At 40.3% G+C, this 22,013-nt stretch overlaps 1 protein-coding gene across 1 annotated transcript in view; it reads right to left on the bottom strand.

Moving 5' to 3' along the window:
- LOC142406496 (orofacial cleft 1 candidate gene 1 protein homolog) overlaps positions 1–19,275 on the bottom strand; it is a 29,851-nt gene extending 10,576 nt beyond the window's left edge. The window contains exons 1-4 of the mRNA XM_075495444.1: positions 19,264–19,275; positions 13,079–13,145; positions 12,595–12,771; positions 501–587 (exon numbers count right to left, since the gene is read on the bottom strand). Coding sequence (XP_075351559.1) covers positions 501–587; positions 12,595–12,771; positions 13,079–13,145; positions 19,264–19,275 — 343 coding nt within the window. The remainder of the gene's footprint in view (positions 1–500; positions 588–12,594; positions 12,772–13,078; positions 13,146–19,263) is intronic.
- Positions 19,276–22,013: the final 2,738 nt, after the last annotated feature.

The following is a 22,013-nucleotide window of genomic DNA, read 5'->3' as shown; positions in this document are numbered from 1 at the left end:
CCTCGCTATCGCCCACAGACAGCAAGCTAAAGATCTTAGCTAAACTGGCAAAAAGAAAACCAAAAAAGCCTCCTTGTATGCTGGGAACTTTTATGGACTCTGGGGTTTCTTTCTGTTAGGTAAGCACACGTTCAGCTGGGTAATAAAATTGCTCTCCAAGGACTTTGGGAGCAGGGTTGCAAAAAAGCTACAGCTTAGTACTCAATTCTGCACTAACTTCGCTGATTAAAGAGAACATGGTGTAAACATGGAACGTGCTTCATTTTGCTACGGTAGCGGAGTGAATACAGCACAGCCTCACTTTTACCCGTCCATTCACTCACTGTCCTTGATCAAAGACTATGTATACTGCCTATCGTGTTCAGAGCGGTTAAGGCTTATAATTTAAATTGTAAACCTCAATATTTAAATAGAACTGCATATGTGATCTTTGTCACCTCATTTTCATGAATGGAAAAGAATATTCTGACACCAAAATTACATACTTAATTCTGCCTCACCTTCTTCACTGACCTCCATCCCACACTGCCTTGGGTTTATTTCCTCATCCATCAATGGGTCAAAGTAATTTCTGCTGTATTCATTTCCTGTGGAAAGCACATGAAGTAAGGGTCAGCGATTATTAGAAGCACATGAACCAAAATGTTAATTTTGAAATCGACACCAGCAAGCAAAGGGGTATTTTTTGCTACTTTATAAGCTTAATTTTTTTAACAAGTCCTCTAAGCCTACTAGTAGTGCAATTATCATCTTGTGAAAGGTCAGAAAAGGTAATTCTGGAAACAAGTGCACTTTATGTTACTTTCGCTCAGGAACTAATGAGAAAAATTCTCAAATTTAGATGATGGAAAGATAAGAAAAATTAAAAATATCCAACATCCCCAACATAAGCCAAATTATTCTTGAAACACATTGTACAAGTGAATTACCCATGCTACAGAGGAATTTGTGTTTCACAGCTGACCCCTCCAATTTCAACAGTTTTAAATTTCACCACTGAGGTTTCAACGTCTGGTGCATCTTTAATACTGTATTCAACCAGAGAAGTGTTTAATTACAGAGGAGATACCAGAATACTGCCTCATTAATCTGAACAGCAATTATATTCAGTTGGGCTAGGTAATCCAAGATTTTGATGGGATAAAACCACTCATTTTAGCACTTTCCATTTCAACAGCTAGTTTTATCTGCTCTTTAGAAACTATTCAAGTTTACAAAAAAAGTCATTTGTTAAACTTATCAAGGAATAATGCAGCATCTAGCCGCCTAGAGAAACTCACAGTAAAAGCCAGAAGAATTTTCTTTACACAAGGGGGGAGGGAGGGCTTTTTCCTCAAAATATGTTCTTCCTTCAGCCAAAGTGCTACTCTCTATTAAAACCATCCTCACATTCATTGGGTTTGCAAACACAGTAAATTATTACTAAACAGAGAAAAAGTAAAATAATTAAGTCCATAACAAATTTTAAAATTGCTTGAATACACATAGATCTGTATCCTGGAAAATACACAGGAGCTAAATGTACAAGGGGGTTAATTCATCCAAGATACACTACGGTAGTCTACAGTGTATTTGTTTTAGGATCAAAAATAATCCAAGCAGCAGCTCCTTTTCAGAGACTAAATGAAACTTTGATATGAAACTAGGTTTAATTTATATTTCTGGACTGGCACATTTTGGCTGTCAGTCTCTGTTCCTTCAATGTAGTAAGTACAAGAACTGAAAATTTGCTTTACCTTGAGGTCTCAATAAAGAAAAAATAAATGAGTTTCATTTTTGTTACTTTATCTGTCAACAACTACTAGGCTGGTATGAATCTTGGCAGTATGTAATCAAAGTCTTATGTACTGCAATAACAGAGCCATTCTACCTTATTCACTGTAATTGTTTTTCTCTAGCACAAAGCACCATGATGTTATATGAACACCCCTTCACATGTTGGTAAAATAATTCACCCATGTGCTAAAAAAGAAAATGATGATGCATTTCTTTACTCAATTACTTCATAGCTGTAAATGTAAATTGCTGGAAAGTATGTTGTAACCATACAAGCAATACTCAGCCAGTGCATAGGCTTTTTGCACAGTCTTAATATCACAACAGCTTTTATTGAATTTTAATACCCCATGTTCTTTATCCTGTGGGTCTGGTGTGAAACTGAGGAGTAGACTTTTGGGCAAGTCTTCTGGACAGAATAATTGGCATTTAGGAGGAAGTGTCATGTTGTATTTGAGTCTGGGAGGCATGGAAACCATTATTCAAAAAAGAGATGCTTAGACAAATACCATTAAACAGCTTGCTCTTTGGTCCTCTTTAAAAAAAAGAACAACCACAACCCTTCTTTGAGGAGTATGAGATATTTTGTCCAGGGCTTTGTCAGAACCCCACTCAGCTGGAGACACAAAGTTATGCAGAAGTAAAAAAAAGAACCAGGTTTGATTTCTTCAGAGCAACATACACACTTTAAAACCTATGTAGGTAGAATGAGTGGTAAATGCCAGAATCACCTCCTTATGGTGATTTTACAGATAACAAGCCATTTTAAACTGCAGGACTCCACAGAAGACTATCAGTGAGGCTTTCTGAAGAGTCAAGATCACTGCAAACCTTAGATCACTGCTCTTGGGGTTTTTTTTGTGGGTTTTCTGGTCTTTTTTCCCCCCTCAGCTCAACATACACCTTGAGACCTGGTGTGACCAGGAGTTCTGGGCTCTGGGCAGGTCCTGAGATTTGTTGGGGGCAGGGGGAGTTGCTTTAGTTTTAAAACTTTAGTTTTAAAATACAAAATTATCAATTTTAGTCAACATAACATACTGCCCAAGGCATTTTGCTAATAACATTTTGTGAGCATGTGAACAGATTACTAATCATTTCACATTTGCTTTTGGAAATATCTGAAAGTGTATAACAGGTAAATTAACAGTCCACTAAGGAATTCACATCGCTCTGCTTTATGGTATAAACACAGTAAAATAAATGTTAATACAGATCTTGCTTGCAGGTGTTTTGAACAGCAGTGTACAGCTTGGTGCTTTCAGACAGCAAGTTACTTTGAATACCTGCTCCTACAAAGACTTGGCCAACTTTAGAAACTTAAGTCTTTGCTTTGATCCAGAGGTTGACTCAAACCCATTAACTCAATCCGAAACCCTATTCACCCCTCAAAATTGTGTTATTTCACGTGGAAAACACGATGGATAATTCAGGAAATCAGAACTGAAGTGCAAAACCACAGATTATCTATAAATTCAAATAAAAATGAAAAGAAGGGTGTTGGCACAACAGTGACCAGGTGGGAATTTATACAGTTTAATTAAAGCAAGAGGAGTTGCTAATAAAATTAGCATAATCCTTGGATGCAGCCCATGGGACTGCACACGTATTACTAGGACTGGATGAAACTCTAAGATGGCTTTTAAGCTAAGATATCTGTAGTCAATTATACAGTCTATGTCCTGAGAATACCACAGAAATGGCATGACTAAGCTGCATTTCTACAGCATCTTCTACTCCACAAAGAGATCAGGTAGCCCTTATCAATATCCCATCAAGGGTACAGCATGGAATTTGGATGACAGGCAATTATTCCATTCATATTGTACTATTGATCTAGGGTTTTAGTTTAATGAAAGAATAGACAAAACTGTTGGATTTGTTAAGTGCCTCCTGACCACTGTAAAAATGAAGGAATTATTAATAGCCAGGTGACTGATTACTAAAAGCTTGAATAAGTATTTACTAGTGCTTGTTTTCAGAGTGATGCTGGGTCTTAGGGATAAAAGCATAAATTTTGGCATGAGCCAGCTTTCATTAGAAGACAGAATACAGATTACGATCTGAGCAAACTTGCCATATTAAGTAACAGCTCTCCCTTTTCAGGCAGCAGTATGGCCAACATGTGTCTCTACCAATGACTTCGTAGAACATTACTGGGCGTTACTAAGGCAACTCATAAAAGCCTTTTGCATAAGATAGAATAAGACAGAGGCATCTTGGAAAGACGAAATTCCAGTCTGAGACAGCATTTTGACCCAAAGTGCTTTTGAAACATAGTGATGCATCTGGGAATGGAAAAGAGTAGTCCTCCTTTCCACACAGCTGTCTTAAAGCATTGATTTCAGTAGCAATTCCTGTTAGTGAACATCATGGTAAATACTCACTGTCTCCATTCAACAGATTTAACTTATTTCCCTAAGGATACTTTTCATTTTACTTTGCAGCTATGGCCCTTTGGGCAGCCCAAACGTAAGGTTTTGCGCTAGCATATTTCCTTTTTTTTTTTAAAATGAGAAGAGTATGCAACTGCATGAGCCAAAGCAGCATCCTGGGGTTAGACCCAAACCTCCTCTAAGAGAGGTGCCTACCTCAACTTGGCCAGCAAGAACTAAGACTTGGGATCAGGACGAAGGGGAGAGAAGGGTCCTACCTCCTGCATTTCCAACTGCTTCACTTATTCACTCTTCCTCAAGACTTCTGGTCTTGTGACTAGCACTCCCGCTCACCTGTTTTCATTATTCAGTAACTATATTGACAAAGCTTGGTATCTGCAGGTTGCTTCTTTGTAGAGACAGGCCTTTGCTTCTAACCTGCACTTTAGAAAAAAAAATCTATAAAGAATTATCTAAAAAGCATTCAAAACTATTAAAGCATAAGAGAGGAGAAAGAAGCCTGCCCCCTTAAAAAAAAAATCTCACAGAATGCAGAAATGAAGAAAAATAAAAATCATCAACAAAAACTGCATAAACAGTGAGAGTTCCTGGACAGTGAAACACTGACTGTATTTCCAGTGAATTTATAGGTTCTTAGTTGGTTTAAACAACGATTTAAAACTGGAAAATAATTTACAGAAGTTTGAAACTTTAGAAGAAAACATTTTGAGTTTTTATTCCCAAATTTTGTGTTGCTAGATTTACTCACATCTAAAAGTTATGAAGATGTTAAAAACAAAACTTTAGTTTTGAAGAACGTAGTGAATTGATATGTAATCCACAAAACAATGTTAACTCTCCGTTCTCACTTTGGCAAGAAAAAAATAGGCAATTATTATGAGTTAACCAGAAGTTATACTTTTAGTTTGGATTTTTAATTGTCATTACTGAACTATATCTGTTACATTTACCTCAGCTTGTGGCCATTACAAATGACTTTAATTAAATTTATATAGGCTGATCTAGCTTACATATAGAAGCTGAATGCCTTAAGTAAGACATATTATTACTATTTTAGATTTACATCTAACATTATCATCTGTATTATAAGTATAGATAAATATTATCTATATTATTTTAGATGTAGATCTAAAATAAGATTCCTGGGAAGCACAAAGTTATTCCAGGTTATCACCAAATACATGGCGGGGGGTAGAGTGTTTTACATAGAACTTCAAATTTTCATGAGTACTAGGCAGAATTCAATGCAAAATTATGGATTAATGGCATCCTCAGACTCAAGAGCATTAAGCAAGTGACTGGACAGTAGATTATATCTTGAAAACACAGCTTGTTAAATACTACCATCACCGGGCGACTTCTCAATTTTTAAAAAGTTTTAAAGGTATCATATGTCATTTTCCTTATCCTCAGCGGAGATCGTAGGTAATGAGTAAACCACATAACTGTGTCTTATGTTTATATTGCAAGCCTTGAATAAACTCACTTGTCAGCTTTGACAGGATGCTGGCAAAGGGGCCGTTCATGAGCCTGAGCAGCGCAGACCGTGCTGCGCTTTCCCCGACACTTGAAAAACACCGCACCAAACTCACGGCACCCACTTTATTTTTCCCCTACTCTGCTCCTGGAAGACTTGCCACATTTGCTGTTGTTTAAGCAAAGGTACAGCATAGGAATTTTTTTTTCTTTTTTTTTTTTTTTTCCTGCAGGCAACAGAGGGCACTGTGCCAAGGGACGCCAGTGTGAGACCTGCTGCTTTTCCTGGGGAAACGCTGTTGGTCGAAGGCGTGAGAAAAAGATTTACCGATGATGACGGAGTTCATTTAGGAACACTATTAGATAATATGACACATGTCAAAGGGGAAAATGGATACTGAGAGCTCCGAGGCTGGCAGGCTCCCAGGCTGGCAGGCTCCCTCACTATTCCAGTGAGGGAACTTGCTGAATTTTAGGGATCCAACAGCACTATTATGAAGCAAACCATTTCCAAGTGTAATAAATTAGCCTTAAAAAATATATATTCAGTCATCTTCTGAAAGAGCATTTCCCAATTATAAAATGCATCCATTCTTCACAATTCTTCTTCCTCTACCTTTCACAAATTCAATTTTAGCACATTACTTAGATGAGTGGTACAGTATCCCTGTTGTTGAAATTGCATGCAATGGATCACATTTTGCACACTACATTACACCTTGTGCCGTTCTGCTGATTTCAATTGGATTACACCTTGTGTAATTCAACGCAAAATTACTTCCAATGACAACCCTTTTTATTCCTATGCATACATGGTGATCCATCATGCCCTGCATATGGGTTTGGCATTTCCATTTCAAGTCCCTGTTGGAATCAGAAAGCATGGAACCACATACACAGAACTTGAATTATTAGATATAAACTTTGCCATTGTTTAAGAAAAAACGGGTATGGTTTTGATTCATATTTCTGGTTCCATCCTTTATGCAAATCATTTTGTCCAACACAAATAGCCAGTGTTGCAAGCTCCCATTTCCTTCACATGTAGCGCAAACGTGAGTTTCCAGCAGTTGCCTGTTTTTTTCATCTGCGCTTACTGTCTCTCCAGTGGGTAACTAGCATCTCTTTGGAATGAAATTAGATCCTGTTCAAGAAGCTTCAGCCTCTAGTTCTCTGTTTACAGACTGAATTTGATGCACTTGCTGATATTTTTATGATCAAATTGATATCCCACGTGGTTCCTTCACAAAGTCCTTTTTTTGTCTGCGTATTCCCAGGTCAAGGATCTCACCCAGTTACACACTTGAGCAAGAAAGGGCTTATATTGCCCTGCCACAGCTGAACTACCTTCGGCAGTAACCGTTCTTTAGCAAAGGCTTCTCTCTACTTTAGCTTCCGGTAAGGAGCAGAACTGCTCTATTTTACAGTGGGATTTTTCCCGTAGGACGCATGCAGCACCATGTTAGGCACATCCAACTTAGCTCTGCAGCTAGGAGGTGGTGCAGCAGCGCGCCACGTAGAGACACTAATTTGATCCTAGAAGCAGTATAGCCATGTTAATGCCATGCTGTACCTGGGCTAATTAGATGAATAGTTTCTGGTCTTCAATCAAAAGAGCTTTCTTTCCCTCCTTCCCCCCCCCCCTTTTTTTTCTCCCTCAAATGTTGTTAATCTCTGTGGGCAAATTTATTGGAGCATGATATGAGATGTTAACAGTGCCTGTTGCAGATAAAATAGTAGAATTAATTAGAGCTTTTGATTTTAGGAGATAATCTCATTTTGAAAAAAGATTTGTGTATTGGGGATGATAGGGGGAAAAAATGAACGTTTCTTGTCATCTGGAGACAATTTTAACTTGAATCATCAACACTTAGGGTCAGACTGCCTCTAGCCTTTGTACAAGTGCGCAGGATACAGGAGAACACAATTACCCTGTCTTTCATCTTCCATGCAAAAGCCAGAGTATCCCAGTCTCCGAAGGTGTCAATGCAACCACCGGGTACAAGGCAGGGAGGATGCTCAAAAAGCCCCATGCCTGGATTCTGCAGCTCACATGTGCTGTCGACATCCCAGAAAGATCACAGTCTAATTTCTTCTGACATATATTCCCTCTGCATGCTTGGGCTGAAAATTTTACCTATCTTGTAGAAATGTGAACAGTGCCATCCCACAGGGCTCTTCCCAGGATTAGTGGAACCAAATCTGTGTAGCTCTGTGGCTGTGGTGAACACTAAACAGTACAAACTGGTATAAGCCACTTGCACATTTTCTGATCACAGCAGCTGAGGACAAAATGTATCGAATGCTAAAATAGATTAACATTTGCTTTACAGGTCTATGATAAAATGCTAAGTACAGTAGTCCTGTGTTAAGGGATTGCTTGTGACATACATCATCTATCTGAGGTTGAGCAACTGCCCTCATATTCTGCCGTTGGCCAAAGACGGCGTATTCCTGGAGGTTTGGTGCTTCCGTCATGACAATTTGCTGGAAGCCCTTTGCTGGGCAGAGACTTTACCAAGCCAGCCTGAACATTAGGCCATTCTACAAAGTGTTTTGGGTTTAAACCCCTCTGGAGAAAAAAGAAAAGCCAACACTGGCTCTCATTGAGATCAGGCACATGGCAATTGAGAAACAGGTGGACCTAGGTTCCTGTCACTCTGGGTTTGGGTGATCTAACCCCAAATATTTTTCCCAGGGAAATCTGTCTATTAGACCTCCCATTGAGATGGCCAACATGAAAATTTCTGGTAAATTCAGTATTTGCTGAGGGGAGGAAAGGCAGAAGAGTTGGTCAGATTTAGTCACAAGGAAACTGAGTACTTTCAGAAACAAATTGCACAGTTTGGCAAAGGCAAGGCCACTGCTAGACGACCTTAATTTCACAAGTAATATGTAAAGAAATGAAGGTGATAGAAGCGATCAGAAAAGAGTCAGCATAGAATCAAGAAGAGAAAATAGGGTAGAAGCCGCTGCAACCAATTACCCGACTGAAAATCAGGAGATTAATCTGAGTAAATAGTCAGCCAGTTCCCCTGGGTCACTGCAACATTTAACAGCAGTACCAGGTCTTCACCATACAAGAGCAATGATGAGAAGCATACAGCAGAAAGAGTTACTCAGTGGCCTATTCCTGAGCAACGGTCTGCTGATGGTGATGATAAAATTTGGAATTTTGTCCATCCTGGGAAATACGACACAGAATGGCCTAACAAACACAGCAATGGACTAGGGATCAGAGGTTTTATTTCTATTTCCATTACAGGCCTGCAGGGTGACTGCAGATAAGGCCTCATGCTCCGCCTCAGTTTACCCACGAGCAAAGCATACAGGAGCCTTGCACTTTGAGTCACAAGAATAGTCCCCACCAATCTGGTTTGAAAAGTGAAAAAGCCTCTGAAAAAAAGGTACTGGAAAGATTTCATCAGTTTCTTGGAAACGCAAATCAGTTCACAAACACAGGAGATGCTCTGTTATCTGAAGAAAGGGAACGGAGAAGTCAATATAGTACAAACATACCTGTGAATTAAGCTGTTTGGGGGCAGATGCAGGCAAGTTGCAATATCATGGACCTCTGCACTGGCTATTTAATCCCCAAGTGAGGTGTCTTCTGCAGAGCAGCCTCCTGTGCAGACATAGCCAAATTCCAGGAACAGGTTTTAAGGCTGTCTTGAACATGCAGATGACTATTCACACTCCTTCCCGCTATCCTTAGCGTGGAGGTGTGTGAGAAGGCATCTCAAAAGTAGGTGGAGGTTTTTCTAGAGAACGCTTCCCTCCAGCAATTGCTGACAGAGGAGCAGGCTGTGACACTGTTGCAAGATGGAGGAAATGATAGCAACCCCTGTAGCTATTACTTGCTGCCATTAATGACATGGGCGATGGGTGGAAAGATAATAGAAAAGCAATGCCCTATCCATGCCCTGCCTTCAAGTGCATAGCCTGAAAATCCAGCCTGATGTTTATATAGTGTTTTCAACCTGTAATCTGCTAAATGCTGTGATTAAATAATTGCGCTTAAGGTTATAACTGCTTTTAAATCGTACAGTTTAACACAGAGCGTTAGAATTGACAAACGCCATTCCCCAATTGAGTAAGTAACCGAACCTAAGCCTGGGGGCTGAGAGCTGGAAGAACACCCGGTGGTGGTGGCAGGGAGGAAACCCCAAAGGGAGGAGTATTTGATTGGCATCTGGGGAAGAAAAGGGGAGAAAAGTGACAGGGAGCAGTGGAGAGGCCTAAAACATGTTTATTTTACACAGGCTGTGCTGTTGTGCTTGGCAGGCATTTCCCTTAAGGTAAGGAAGTCTGGCATGAAGTGACTAAAGGACTGTCGTTTTACTGGCATAGCAAAGGTTGGGGCAACAAGCCATGCCGGTGGGTGTGGGCCCCCCCTCCTAGAGAAATAGCTTCCAGTGTGGGGTGAAAGTCTTGCCTCCTAGGGGGGAAAACAAAAACAAAAAAAAACCCAAAACAAAACAAAAAAAAGGAGACTTCTTACTAAAGCCTCTCTTGTGAACTGCACAGTGGCTTCTGAGAGCTGAGGGGCAGGAGAGGAAGCGGTGGAAGAGTTTCTCCTATACTATAGGATGGTGGTAGTTTTCAACACCACGTGTGGTTTTGCTGTGAGCTGAAATGACAGCAGCTATGCAAAGCAGCTATGAACATGGAGCAAAGCAAAGGAAGAAAGGTTCAAGGAACCAATCCCGTGGGCTCTGGTGGTCCCAAACCACAACAGATTGCCACAAGAAGAGGTAAGCTACCCGTAGACTTAGTCTTCACTGAGGACTGTGAAATAATTATACATTACTACATTCATGTGATACTGCGCTTACCTATGCAGTTGGCTTTTCCCTTTCCCTCTTTAATGAAGTATTGTTACATTTGGGAATAGGAAAATTAGCTTGTGAGGTACCAGAAGGTTTGGTTCAATTTTTTTCTCAGGTTTCTGGACAGGTTTGAAGCTGTTGTTTTATTAGTAGTCCTTGATAAATTTGAACTGGCCCCTGTGACTGCGAAACAAGTCCTGACATAAGTTAGACTAAGAATAATTTAATGCAAGGTTGGACCAGATGATCTCTAGAGGTCTCTTCCAATCTAGACTTTTTTTATGATGGTATAAATGGATGATTTTTTTTTTTTTTTAATAGCTGCGTGACTTAGAGGCAGAGCTACGTGAATAACTGATCTTTTGGCTAACTGGATGAACAGAAGGGCGAGGAGGGAGATACAGTGTTGGGAAACAAAATTTTCCAACTCTCAGCAAGCTTTCCTCTCCCATTACAGAAACACTTAGCAGTGTATCAAGGCATTGTATTCCAGGCAAAATGTAACAATTTCTACTCCTTTCACAAAGATTATATTCAGTTAGGGTTTTTTGAACAAAATGCTACTTAGGATGAAAAATCAAAATGTTTAAAAACACATTTCAGGCTTTTAAAAAAATGTGTTGTTTTCTTGAGGGAACTATTTATGAATTTCTGAAGAGGCGACTGAAAGCATGGATAGTCTCCAGCGAACCCGACTTCATTTTTTGCCAGATAGACTATTTCATTAAAAAACAATCAATCCCTTTGTCTGCTTAATCACTGTTCTGACAGGCTGCAAAGGAAAGACGAAGAATTCCTGCTCCGTGTGGCACTACACAGAGTCACATGAAGGCTAAATGGAAAGCCAAACCTAATTTTGCAAGGGGCCATTAGGAGCCGTGGGGTCTCCAGTCCCGCAAGGATAAAGTCTTAACACAACAAGGTCCAGAATTTTAAAAGTGAATGCCTGAAGTTTTGCTCACCAGCCTGCACTTGCCCATTTAAATACCTGGGCTGGCACACAAGGGCACTTAGCAAGCAGCATCGCAGCTTGCGAGTTAACAGGAAATACTGGGTGATCAGGACTTTTCAAAGTCATACCAGTTCCTTTGGTACCTTGGGAGGTCTCGGACCTTGGATGTACATTTACATGTTCATGGATGCATACAGTCCACTTGAAGTTAATAAGACCACACAGTCCAATAAGGTAAAATTTTTTTTATAGGTATTTAGGGAAGATTTTGAGTCTGACTTCAGGCATTTTTGCTTTTACGTTAAATCTTGGCCCAAGATTTTCCTCATATAGCTCACAAGATGCCTTTAAATTCTTTTCCCCGCCTTCTTCCTCACTGGATTACTAAGTAAAAATAACCATTCATGGTAACATTCAGCACTAATAATAATTCAAAATGGAGTAATTAAACAATAGGTTAAAAGATTATCAAACCTCTGCGAAAGAAAAACCTGACATCAGTAAAGATCCTTATAGTCTGTTTGAATGAACCTAAATAATAAACAGAGATTGCTTCCTGAGCCAGCGTCTCTTTTGGGTGCTGCATCAAAGCTGAGCTTAAAAGCCAGGATCGCTCCTCCTGGACAAGCCGAGCAAGCAGGACTCTGCTCCAAGTATCTCAGCAACACTGGCTGAAAAAAATAATGAAACATGAAGCAGAGGCAAGATGCTGATTGACTGAGGGCATATGGGAGACCTAAGGACAACAATCAATCATGGAGCTGTAAGCTGTTTAAAACTACTCAATGCTTGGGAGCCAGCGAGGGAGCAGCATCTGTGCGCTTGGACCAGCTGCGGTGCCTCCGAAACCCAACCCGACACGAATTATGTGGAAGCGGTGCCACGAGAGCCTGGTCCCTGCGCTCCCCTCCGCTGGCGAGGAGGGCCGTGCAGCCCGCGCCTCCCATGACGGGGAGTCACTTGGGCATGGAGACGGAGCCCGGGTCTCTAACTACTTAGACAGCCGATGTTTCCACAGTATTTTGGGTTTCCCATCCAGGGTTTGCAGGGGCGCCTGTTTGGACAGATCAGGACGGGAACGCCCGGCACAGGCCAGGGAGTGTGCAGGTTGGATGGGGAACTCAACCACTGTTGCTGCGTTTGAGGCTAATCAGGTTTGATGTCTCACCTCTTGGTTCAGCATGGGCTTGCAGCCTGAGTTTTTGTTGGTGAGCTGCAAGGGTGCTATCTGGCTTGTCATGTCTGATAACTTTCTCTTCTGAAGGCTGATATGCTGAAAGATCTGTGCTGCTGATGTTAAAAGCTGGATTTTCAATGCCTTCTGTTGCTGCTCTCTCTTCTTTTACTACAGAAAACAAGGAGGTCAGAAGAGCACATTATAGCAAAGTGTATTTCAATGACAAGCAGAAAATTCCTTCTAGTAATTCCTTTGCTGAAAGACTCAAGTGTATCGTCCTCAAATGTCGCCAAAACAGAATTAGGTTAAAATTAACTCTAAAAAAAAAAAAAAAAAAAAAAGAATAAATGATTAAAATAATTACAAATTGCACCCTGACAAGCAAGAGCAAAATTTCGCCCACAGCCATTTGTCTGTAATTAGTTAATTAATCCTTACACAAATTATGAGCAATAACTCATCAAGCAAGGCTCACCCATCAGAAATTCAGCCGACTTGGATTTCTTCTGCTTAGTTTGCTTCAGAGCCTTCTGCTGGAACTTCTGGAGGGAAATTGTTAAATGAATAAATTAGCTAAAGAACGGAGATCATCCTTTATGATCCACAGCTAACACAGTATTTTAAATATGGGATGGCATTGAAATGTCATTTAATTTACATCTCTGCTAAAGGGGTCAAACACTAATTGAACAACAGAAGTGGAAGAATTAAATAAAACAGGAGAAGAAAAGTTAAAACAAATGCCAAATGAAGGTCACATTAAAATACTTTGTTTTTTCTGAATTTTAATTAATGCAAAGAAACCTCAACAAATGAAGAACATTACAAGACTTGTCTTTACAGTATGTATTCAGCAGCAACTGCTTTATTTCACTTGCAGAACTGCAGCGCTTCATTTAGAAAAGTTTGATCGTGCAGCATATTTATAGACAGACTTTCCTGACATCCCTCGTTCTCTTATTTTCTAGGTCCACTTACATAACCGGTGTATTTGTTCATCACAGAGCAGCTAAAAATGAATGAGCTCTACCATTTCGCACGAGGCAATAAAATAAAAATAACTCCAAAACAATTTACGACGAGATGTCACAAAAGAGAGATCGTGGTCCAGAGGAGAGGGGAAGCAGGACTCATTACAACGGTGGAAAGTTCATTTAATATTAGAGAGATGTCAACAACAGTTACAGTGAAAACAAATAGCAGGAGATCTTGGAGGACCTAAACCCTGCCAAGTTCCACGTTAATTCCCATGGGGAAGCAAGGCTCAAAAAAAATGCGGTCACATTACTACCATCAGGAAGGCCCGAGTGCTAAACACAGTCTTTGTATACTACCTTGAGCCGCGCTAGCAAGTCACACATGGGCTCGTGCGTGGCTACAGACCCCTATAATAGATGCTAACAGTCAAGCCAGGCAGAGAGTACCTAAGACAAAGCACATCTGGGAGTATTAATCAAAGCCAAAACCAAAGTAAGGAACCAGTTCAGACCCATTTGTTTTCGAACGTCACACGGCAGTTTCCGAAAACAACATTATTTTTTCAAGCCAGTTGCTTAATTGTCCAGTGATAAAGACCACTCCCGGCAACATAGCTCCTGGAAACTGTCAATGCAAAAGGATTAATTACAAGAATCATTGAAAAATTGCAATTTTTACAGCATCCATCTTTCCCGTTTGATTCTGGGTGTCAATTTCAAGTAAAAAAAACAACGCTTGTAGCAGACACAATCAATAAATCCATCAAAAATAACTGAGCCATAGCACTGACAGATTAATATAGATATTAATATCTTCATATATATACATGTATATATGCACGCATGCATATATGTCAGTCTGAAAGCAGTGGGCTTCCTCTAAATTAAGACTACTAACCTACTAAAAAGCTAATACGTGTAAAAATGACTAGACACATTCTGGAAACTACAATAAATAAATACCATAACAGAGCTAATTCCTACAAGCCACATGCAGTACAACGAAAGTTAATGATAATTTTGACAGGAGTTCAATAGGTTCAGAAATTCACCCTACTGCTTCTGTTTTTTTCCCCAACTGAAAAATCTTTCAAAAATACGTATTAGCTCAGTTAGTACCTTTAGAATTATATCACTTTTGCAATATTAAAGTAATGGAGTCAGTTTTAAAGATTACAGCAGTATTTGTAACACTGCTGTGTGATAATTATTATGCTGCGTATAATCACAACACAAAACCTTAAACTTTACGTTAACAGCTAAAGAAAACAACATCTAGACAAAAATTCTGGGACAAATTTTCAACTGGTGTAAATCTGTGTACATCCGTAACTTTGATGGAATTAAGATGATCTGCATTACATTCTATGGATTCCTTCTGTATGTCAGATTTCCCTAGCGAAACCAATTGCAGGCTATATGGACCACAGTCAACTTTCAATTGTTATAGTCTGTAAAACGCATAAGCTCCCTTCACAGCAAGAAGAAAAAAAAAAAGTAGTCCTCCTCCCCCATATCTAATAAGATGCATAGTAGGTTTTGATGTTTTGGAGTAGGTTTTTGTGTGTGGTTTGGGTTTTTTTGTTTGGGGGGGTGGGGGGAGGGAGGTTAAAGTATCCGGTATAGTTAGCATTAAATTTTGTTTTTTCAGGGACGCAATAGACTACATTCTTTGGCACTTCACTGAAATACAAATTAGTGTTTTTAAGTAGTTGATGTACAGGCTTGTGACTCCTACTTACTTACAAAGAACTTAAAAAAAAATGATGCTCTTGTCCCTTAATGTGATCAGGTTTTTTCCCGAGTTCATATTTTTAGAATGAAAGCAACACCTGATTTGCAACAGCAGAGGGGAATTCTTCCAGGGTTACTTCTCAACATAACTGAATAATGGAGTATTTCAGTGGTGGCCTTTGTGTAATCAACACATGTTCTTGTCACTTTGTGCTTCAGAGGAAATTAGAAGACATTTTCCTTTCATACCTATCTCCAGCCAATTTCCTCATCCTTCTCTCTTTTACACATGAGCACCTTTAAGTAGTGTAAATTACGCTCTTCCCCCCCCCTCATTTTAGGTTTCCTTCCCCAGCCCCCCTATCTTTATGGTACTTTGCCTTCTCATCAGAGAATAGACAGGAAATTATCCAGTGGCATTTTATATTCATTTTATCATTAGTCACTACTAGTTAATTTATGTATTTATGCAAATTTATGTCTAAAGCAATTGTTCTTTAATCAGTTCACATGTACCTGCAAAACTTAGGTTTCCAATAGCAAATTAAACAAAAATTTTTCAGCGACCACTTGCCATATTTGCAGGCAAAGTCCAGTTGTGTGAGCATAAGTAGACAAATGCACATGAATGCACATCTGTACAGAAAGCCGCCATTCCAATTATAGAACATTATCCAAAAATAAACATAAAAAAGCAAGCATTCCTACAAGAAAGCTAAGTTACACAACTTGAGGCCAGAGCCTCAAGTGATACAAAGGCTGTGCTGGTTCACAGCTGCGGTGGAGGTGGTCCAACTTGCATCCATGAACAATACACATCAGACCTGTCCATCCACAACCAGCACATAGACAGGGGATGTCCTTTGCTTGCAAAGTCAAGTTTAAAGAGTGATGCTGCTGCTGATAGCAATTCATCCTATCTCAAAGCTCCGCCACAGTTGGTGAAAAACAAAAAGTCTTGCCTTTTAGCTTTTTTTTTAAAAATGCCTTTTTACCTTGAGTGTGCTGCATTACGGCAAAGACAAGGGGAGTTAGAAGCGTCCGAGCACAGCACAGACTAATCACCACGTCATTCAAAAAGTGACCTAAACCTTTAAATGCCTTTTTGCATGCTGTCGTCAGTAAAATGCACCGCCTGCTTTCCGATGCCAATTGAAACAAAGGAAAACCAGGAGCACCAGGACCCGCTGTACTCGGGTCTGCAGGAGAGCAGCGAGCGCCGCAACAACAGCGGCAGCAGCAGCAGCAACGGCGAGGGAAAAAACCCTCATTTATAACCAGTGACAACTAAAACCTATGAAGTTTTTAAAAGAATGTGATTGTTGTCAAAAGGAATTGGGTACAACAATGCTGCGTTCAGCTCTGGTTCCACTCAAAGCCGTGGCTGAGGGGCTCTGGGAAAGCTGCTGGAAGGCTGGTGGGCACAGACCAGCAAGAAAGTGAATTTTGCATACTGTACGGATCATCGCTCAGTTCAGGGCAGTCATATTGAATCTGTGATCAACCAATTGTGCTTCATGAAACCGTCAGCCCTCATTTATGTCTAGCTGTTTTCTTCTGTCCTACTGTAAACAAGCTCTGCTCTGAGCTGTCTCCCTACCCTTATCTGCTTACGAAGATCACACAGACAGACCTCATCAGCAGCCTTAGAGTTAAAGTTAAAGTTACTGCTTCCAGACAGCAGTCCCCATGCAAGCTGAAAGTCAAAAAGAAGAGCAACTTTGGAATGACAGAGTTTTAGTTCCTTTTAGGAAATGCATACCTTAGATACATACACATACTGGCATGTTATGTCTCTTTCATGAAATTAAATCAGGAGTTCCTAATATGAACAACTGCTTCTAACATCAGCAAACTAGCTCAGCAGATTCATCCATGGTCTTGTTTGTGGGTTGGTTTTGTTTTTTTCCTTTGGGGCCTTGTTTGAATACAGCCAAAAGAGAAGTAGCTGGAAATATTGTCAATCTGGTAGGGCTCCAAGAACCTAATAATGCCTGAAATGCTCTAAGGAGTGTAATGATGGTAAACAGGAACAGGTACGTTAGCTTCTGTTCTCATTCACTTCAGCGAGAGCATTAGCCTTTCAACATAAAGCAGAGCACAGTTTTCAAAGAATGATCCTCTCGCATAAGAAGGGATGGAGCCTTACTAAAAGCATATTCCTCTGCGAACGCACACACAAATGCGTTAGTTGGTATTTACAGCATTTAATTCTTGCAACCAGCTGCTAAGTCCCTGTTAAGGCTTTCCTTTATGCAGCTGGAGCTGGAACCTTTTCCCTTCTCCTAGCCTATTACTTTGTCTATTTAAGGGACGGCAGCCAAAGAGAAACAGCTTGTAATTTGCACCTGTCTGCTTTAAGCGCTCCATGTTAGATTTTGCGCAGAGAGCAAACTCTTCATTGCTAATGAGAATGACACTTAGTAGGGTCAAACATATTTTTTAGCTGACTCCGCAGCAATTAAAAAATAAATTAATAAATACCCACTTTGTTTAAGCCTGTTCTAGCTAGAGAACAAGGCCAAAGGAAAAGCGTTGTCTAAAAAAAGTGGCTCAGTGTGTAGGTGGAAGATATAACCCCACATATCTAGTCTAATATAGCACTGGGCAGAGCTAGGTACAACTGAACGTGTACACTGCCCATGCAGGAGCATGCGGGAGAGCTTTTGCCTCTTCCCCTACAAAATTCAGAATTGTTTCAGAAAACAACCAGAAAAAGAAAAGAACCCATCATAATTTCTACATTGCCCTTTTAGGACTCACAGTGCGCTTTGCTACCTACAGGGTCAGGCCTATGAGAAAATTGTTCTCTGAAAATTAAAAAGAAATGCCTGCTTCAGTCCTGATCCAGAGATGTGCAAACATTGCCATGCAGAGACGCACTAGCTGGAGCATAGGGCAGTAAAGTTGTACCTCAAGCAAATAACCCACGTGTGATCTTCCAGCTTTACATTAACTACCTTAGCATGTTTGCTTCTTGCTAGAAAACAAGCATGGGTGCTTTCAGTCAGCTGTGGTATCACTTAAAGTTACATTGAAAGAAATAACAATTACACTGGCATATTAGTTTAGTTACTAAGAAGTAGTCTTTTACTTACTTGCTCTTAAAATAGAAAAGCCCTCAAAAACTCAAGCTACAGAGCTGATGACAAGAACAAAAATGCTGGGTTGGGGGGGAAATAGAAAGGAAATAAAACAAAGTAAAACATACAATTTATTCAAGAAAACATTGGTGCTGCATTTCAATTTCATAAATTGTCCCCATTTGTACTTCCTGTTTAAACAATAACTAACATGATGATGGGTTAAATGAAGTTGAGATTGTCACAAACATGGCCTCACTAGTAATTAATGTAGTTTAATATGGTTGTTGGCACACATCTCACATGACAGATAATGTTCCAACATGTCACTGATAGGACCTTTCAGCACAGCTTTAGGAGATCTACCAGGCATTGCTGAGGTTGGTTAGGTCAAAGGGTTGAACCATGTGTAATTCAGAACAGAGGAGGTCCCACGGTCACTCCACAAAAACAATTACACTACTTATTTCACTCCATCCCTTGCCCGAAATTCACAAGCCTCACAGTTTCAGCACAGTCAATCTCACTCTGCCCTGGGGCTATGAGCCACATGAAAATATGTGGTGCTGTGTTTATAAATCTAATCAAAAATAGAAACAGTAGACAAGCACAATGAGGTCCTACTATGGATCATGGGAATTCTCTAAATTCTGAAGGCACTTTTGTTTAACTTCTGTGGGCCTTCTCCTACCATTACATTGTCTGGTACTCTCGTTAATCATCCCCTTGACTTGTCAATGATATAAAGGAGCCTACATGTCTGCTGACTTCCCTCCCATCACACTACAAATAATGTTATGAAACAGCAACACTAGGAATAGCCCCTTTAATTTTTCTGTTTTAAAGCGTGGTTTTTCTTCACTTACCTCTTTCTCCATGCCAGCCTGCCCTTTCTCAGACCTGCAGCAGAAAATGCTTCCTCCTGCAACAAAAGTGGGAGCGCATCTGAATTTTCAGTCTGCACACAGTCATGAATACCCTTAGGTTTAACATGCAGACTTGCAGAGCACCAGCCTAGAAACCTGCCAGGATGGGAGGTCTTTTCCTGCTGCAGTCCCTGCTCCTGCCTTGCTGAAGAGCAAAGGGAGAATATAGTGCTGTTCCTTCACTTCATCTTTTTGAAAACACTTTGCATCAGATCGCATTAAAAAAATAGCAAAGATAAGCAAGAAAAACATAGCTTAAGCTCAGATGAAGTAACACCAACAAAGATGTGGTTTTGCACGGAAGCAGCCCAGAAGTGGATATTCCCTACCCACAGGCAGTAACTACTAAAACAATGCAGACTTTGCTATGGAATACACCTAACCCAAAGATTTCAGTACCAAAGCTGCCAGACTCAGGAATGCTTCTGTGATGCGGCATTTAGGTTGGTCCCACTTGTGCCTCACTCCCTGTGCTGGGATTTCCATTAGAAGGATGGAAATTATCCCCTACTCTGAGGTTATAATCATTAAGCAAACATACAATAATTTTACAAGTTATATATCACATCAGCAAAAATGCCTCGCTTTCATACCAGCTACTTTTGTCTCTATGCAGGGGAAAAAAAAAATCATTCATTCAAAATGGCTAGACGGGTTGCCCCCGTGCTGACTGAAATAAATGGCAAAACTCAGTCTGACTCTGCAGTCGCAGGGCCCGAACTGCAATGAATAGCAAGCTTCTTCCTTTGCCAGCTTTTCACTCATGCATTTATACAAACACACATTCAGATTATTTTGCAGGGCCTGAAAACAAAACAAGACTTTGAATAATTAAAAATATCCCTTCAGAGTCCCTCAGAAGCTTTAATTGACCTTCTGGGTCAGAAGATGCCCCGTACAAAGTACATGTTTGGCCCCAGTTGAGGAAACTCTCTCTCCTGAGGGCATCAGGCAAAGAAGTGCTTAATTCTAAGTACATACTTAAGTTTCATTGAAATCAATACAATGGACAGTGGACGGGGCCACAAATGCTCTGTGGTAAAAGGCTGCATTGTCACTTTGGTTGCTCAGTAATGAATGAAGGGCTGAGCTTTTGCCCAGGCTTTGCTGACGCTGAGAGTCTGCTGACCTTTGCCATCACTCCTCGATTTCGGTGCCCTCCTCGAGGTGCCAAGGCCACTGCAGCAATGCCAGGGGCTGCGATTGTGGCAACTCTCGCTCTTCCTGCGGCCAGCCCTGCCCCAACAGCCCCTGCACCATGGTCCATGGCTGTCGCAGAAACCGTGCCGAAACTCCTCTCCTCCATAGCACTCTGCAATATTGAAAATAAAGCCCTACCGAGATCATACAGGTAGGCTAAGATCATGTATCTAGTCATCATATGCATCAGAAAAGAACCCTGGAGTCCCAATTCCAAAATCCGGGATGGATTTTCAGGCCACGGTAGCATCTGCATCATTTTTCCAGCTGCTGCTCTAATCTGATCACACATCCGCTGAACATAGTAGGTAACTAGTTTTGAGTCAGATAGCATGGCATATTCCTTTTTATAGCTCAAACAGGAGAAGCAAAAAACAAGAACCTGAATGAACCAAAGAGAATAAAAGCTTGAAATGGTTCCCCCTCCTTTTCAAGGCAGAATCACAAGAAGCTGCCAGCAGAAAGAACTGCTAAAGATGTAAATTTAACATTTCCCTCCATGGTCAACATCTGCTCATTGAAGAAGAGCCAAAGATGCAGCAACAAGGACTTTCAAAGCCACAATAGTCCCGGGAATTCAAACATCAATGGGAAGACTTGGAGTCTCATCTTAAAGAATGTAATTGACCAAATTAGGAAAGCAAAGGCAAAGATACATAAACAATGAGTTCAGAGGAGACATTAATAACATTAGTGCCTTAACAGTGATTTTCTTAGAGTTCAGGAACTTCCCTTTATTTGGGTTTTCTGGGAAATTTGTTTGTTTGTTTGTTTGCGTGGGGGACAACTTTGGTGGTTTTTTTTAAATGCAGGTGCTAGACATTGCTTTTCCTTTTTTCTTTTTAATACCAATCAGGCAACACATTCAGCACTGCATTAACTGGTGTTGACTGTGGCCTTACTTAACCTCATCAGTCTATTTTCTTTAGCTCGATAACAGCTGAATCATTAGCATTAAACTGGCTTGCAGTCCTGAAAGAGTACAGCAAAACCAAAGTACATGATTTTTCCATTAATCAAAAAACAACATAAAACTTATTTCAGATCCCACCAGATATTTTATTTTATACCCAGCTGATGTAATGTTTTGTGTCATTTAGGGGTGAACTTTAGTTATTTTTCAGTACATTTGTAGTAAAAATGACAAAGCAAAACAACCATTTAGAAGTTATTAACCTGGATACTTCCACTTTCTCTTTTTTTTCATTTTTCCCCCAGTTGTGCCTTTTTTATTTCCAGAAGAGGAATAACTAAGGAAGCTACATCAAATATGCAACATACCTGAGTAGCTCTCTGTAAGGAAAATAATCTAATTGTAATACAAAGACGGAGGAATTAAATAGAGGTAGGCGCAACAAAAATAACTCTTATAGTACCACAACTGTATCGATGGGATCCTGTTGCCAGTCACAGATGTGGAAGAGATCAAAACAACAGACTTTTCCACTGGAGCAGGCTGAGGTACCTCTTTCTCACACCGGTTGATACTT

This window comes from Mycteria americana, chromosome 2 (genome assembly GCF_035582795.1).
Source record: "Mycteria americana isolate JAX WOST 10 ecotype Jacksonville Zoo and Gardens chromosome 2, USCA_MyAme_1.0, whole genome shotgun sequence".
In the NCBI taxonomy this organism is placed as follows: domain Eukaryota; kingdom Metazoa; phylum Chordata; class Aves; order Ciconiiformes; family Ciconiidae; genus Mycteria; species Mycteria americana.
The sequence above is the reverse complement of the archived record's forward strand: the minus strand, read 5'-3'. Positions and strand labels throughout refer to the sequence as shown.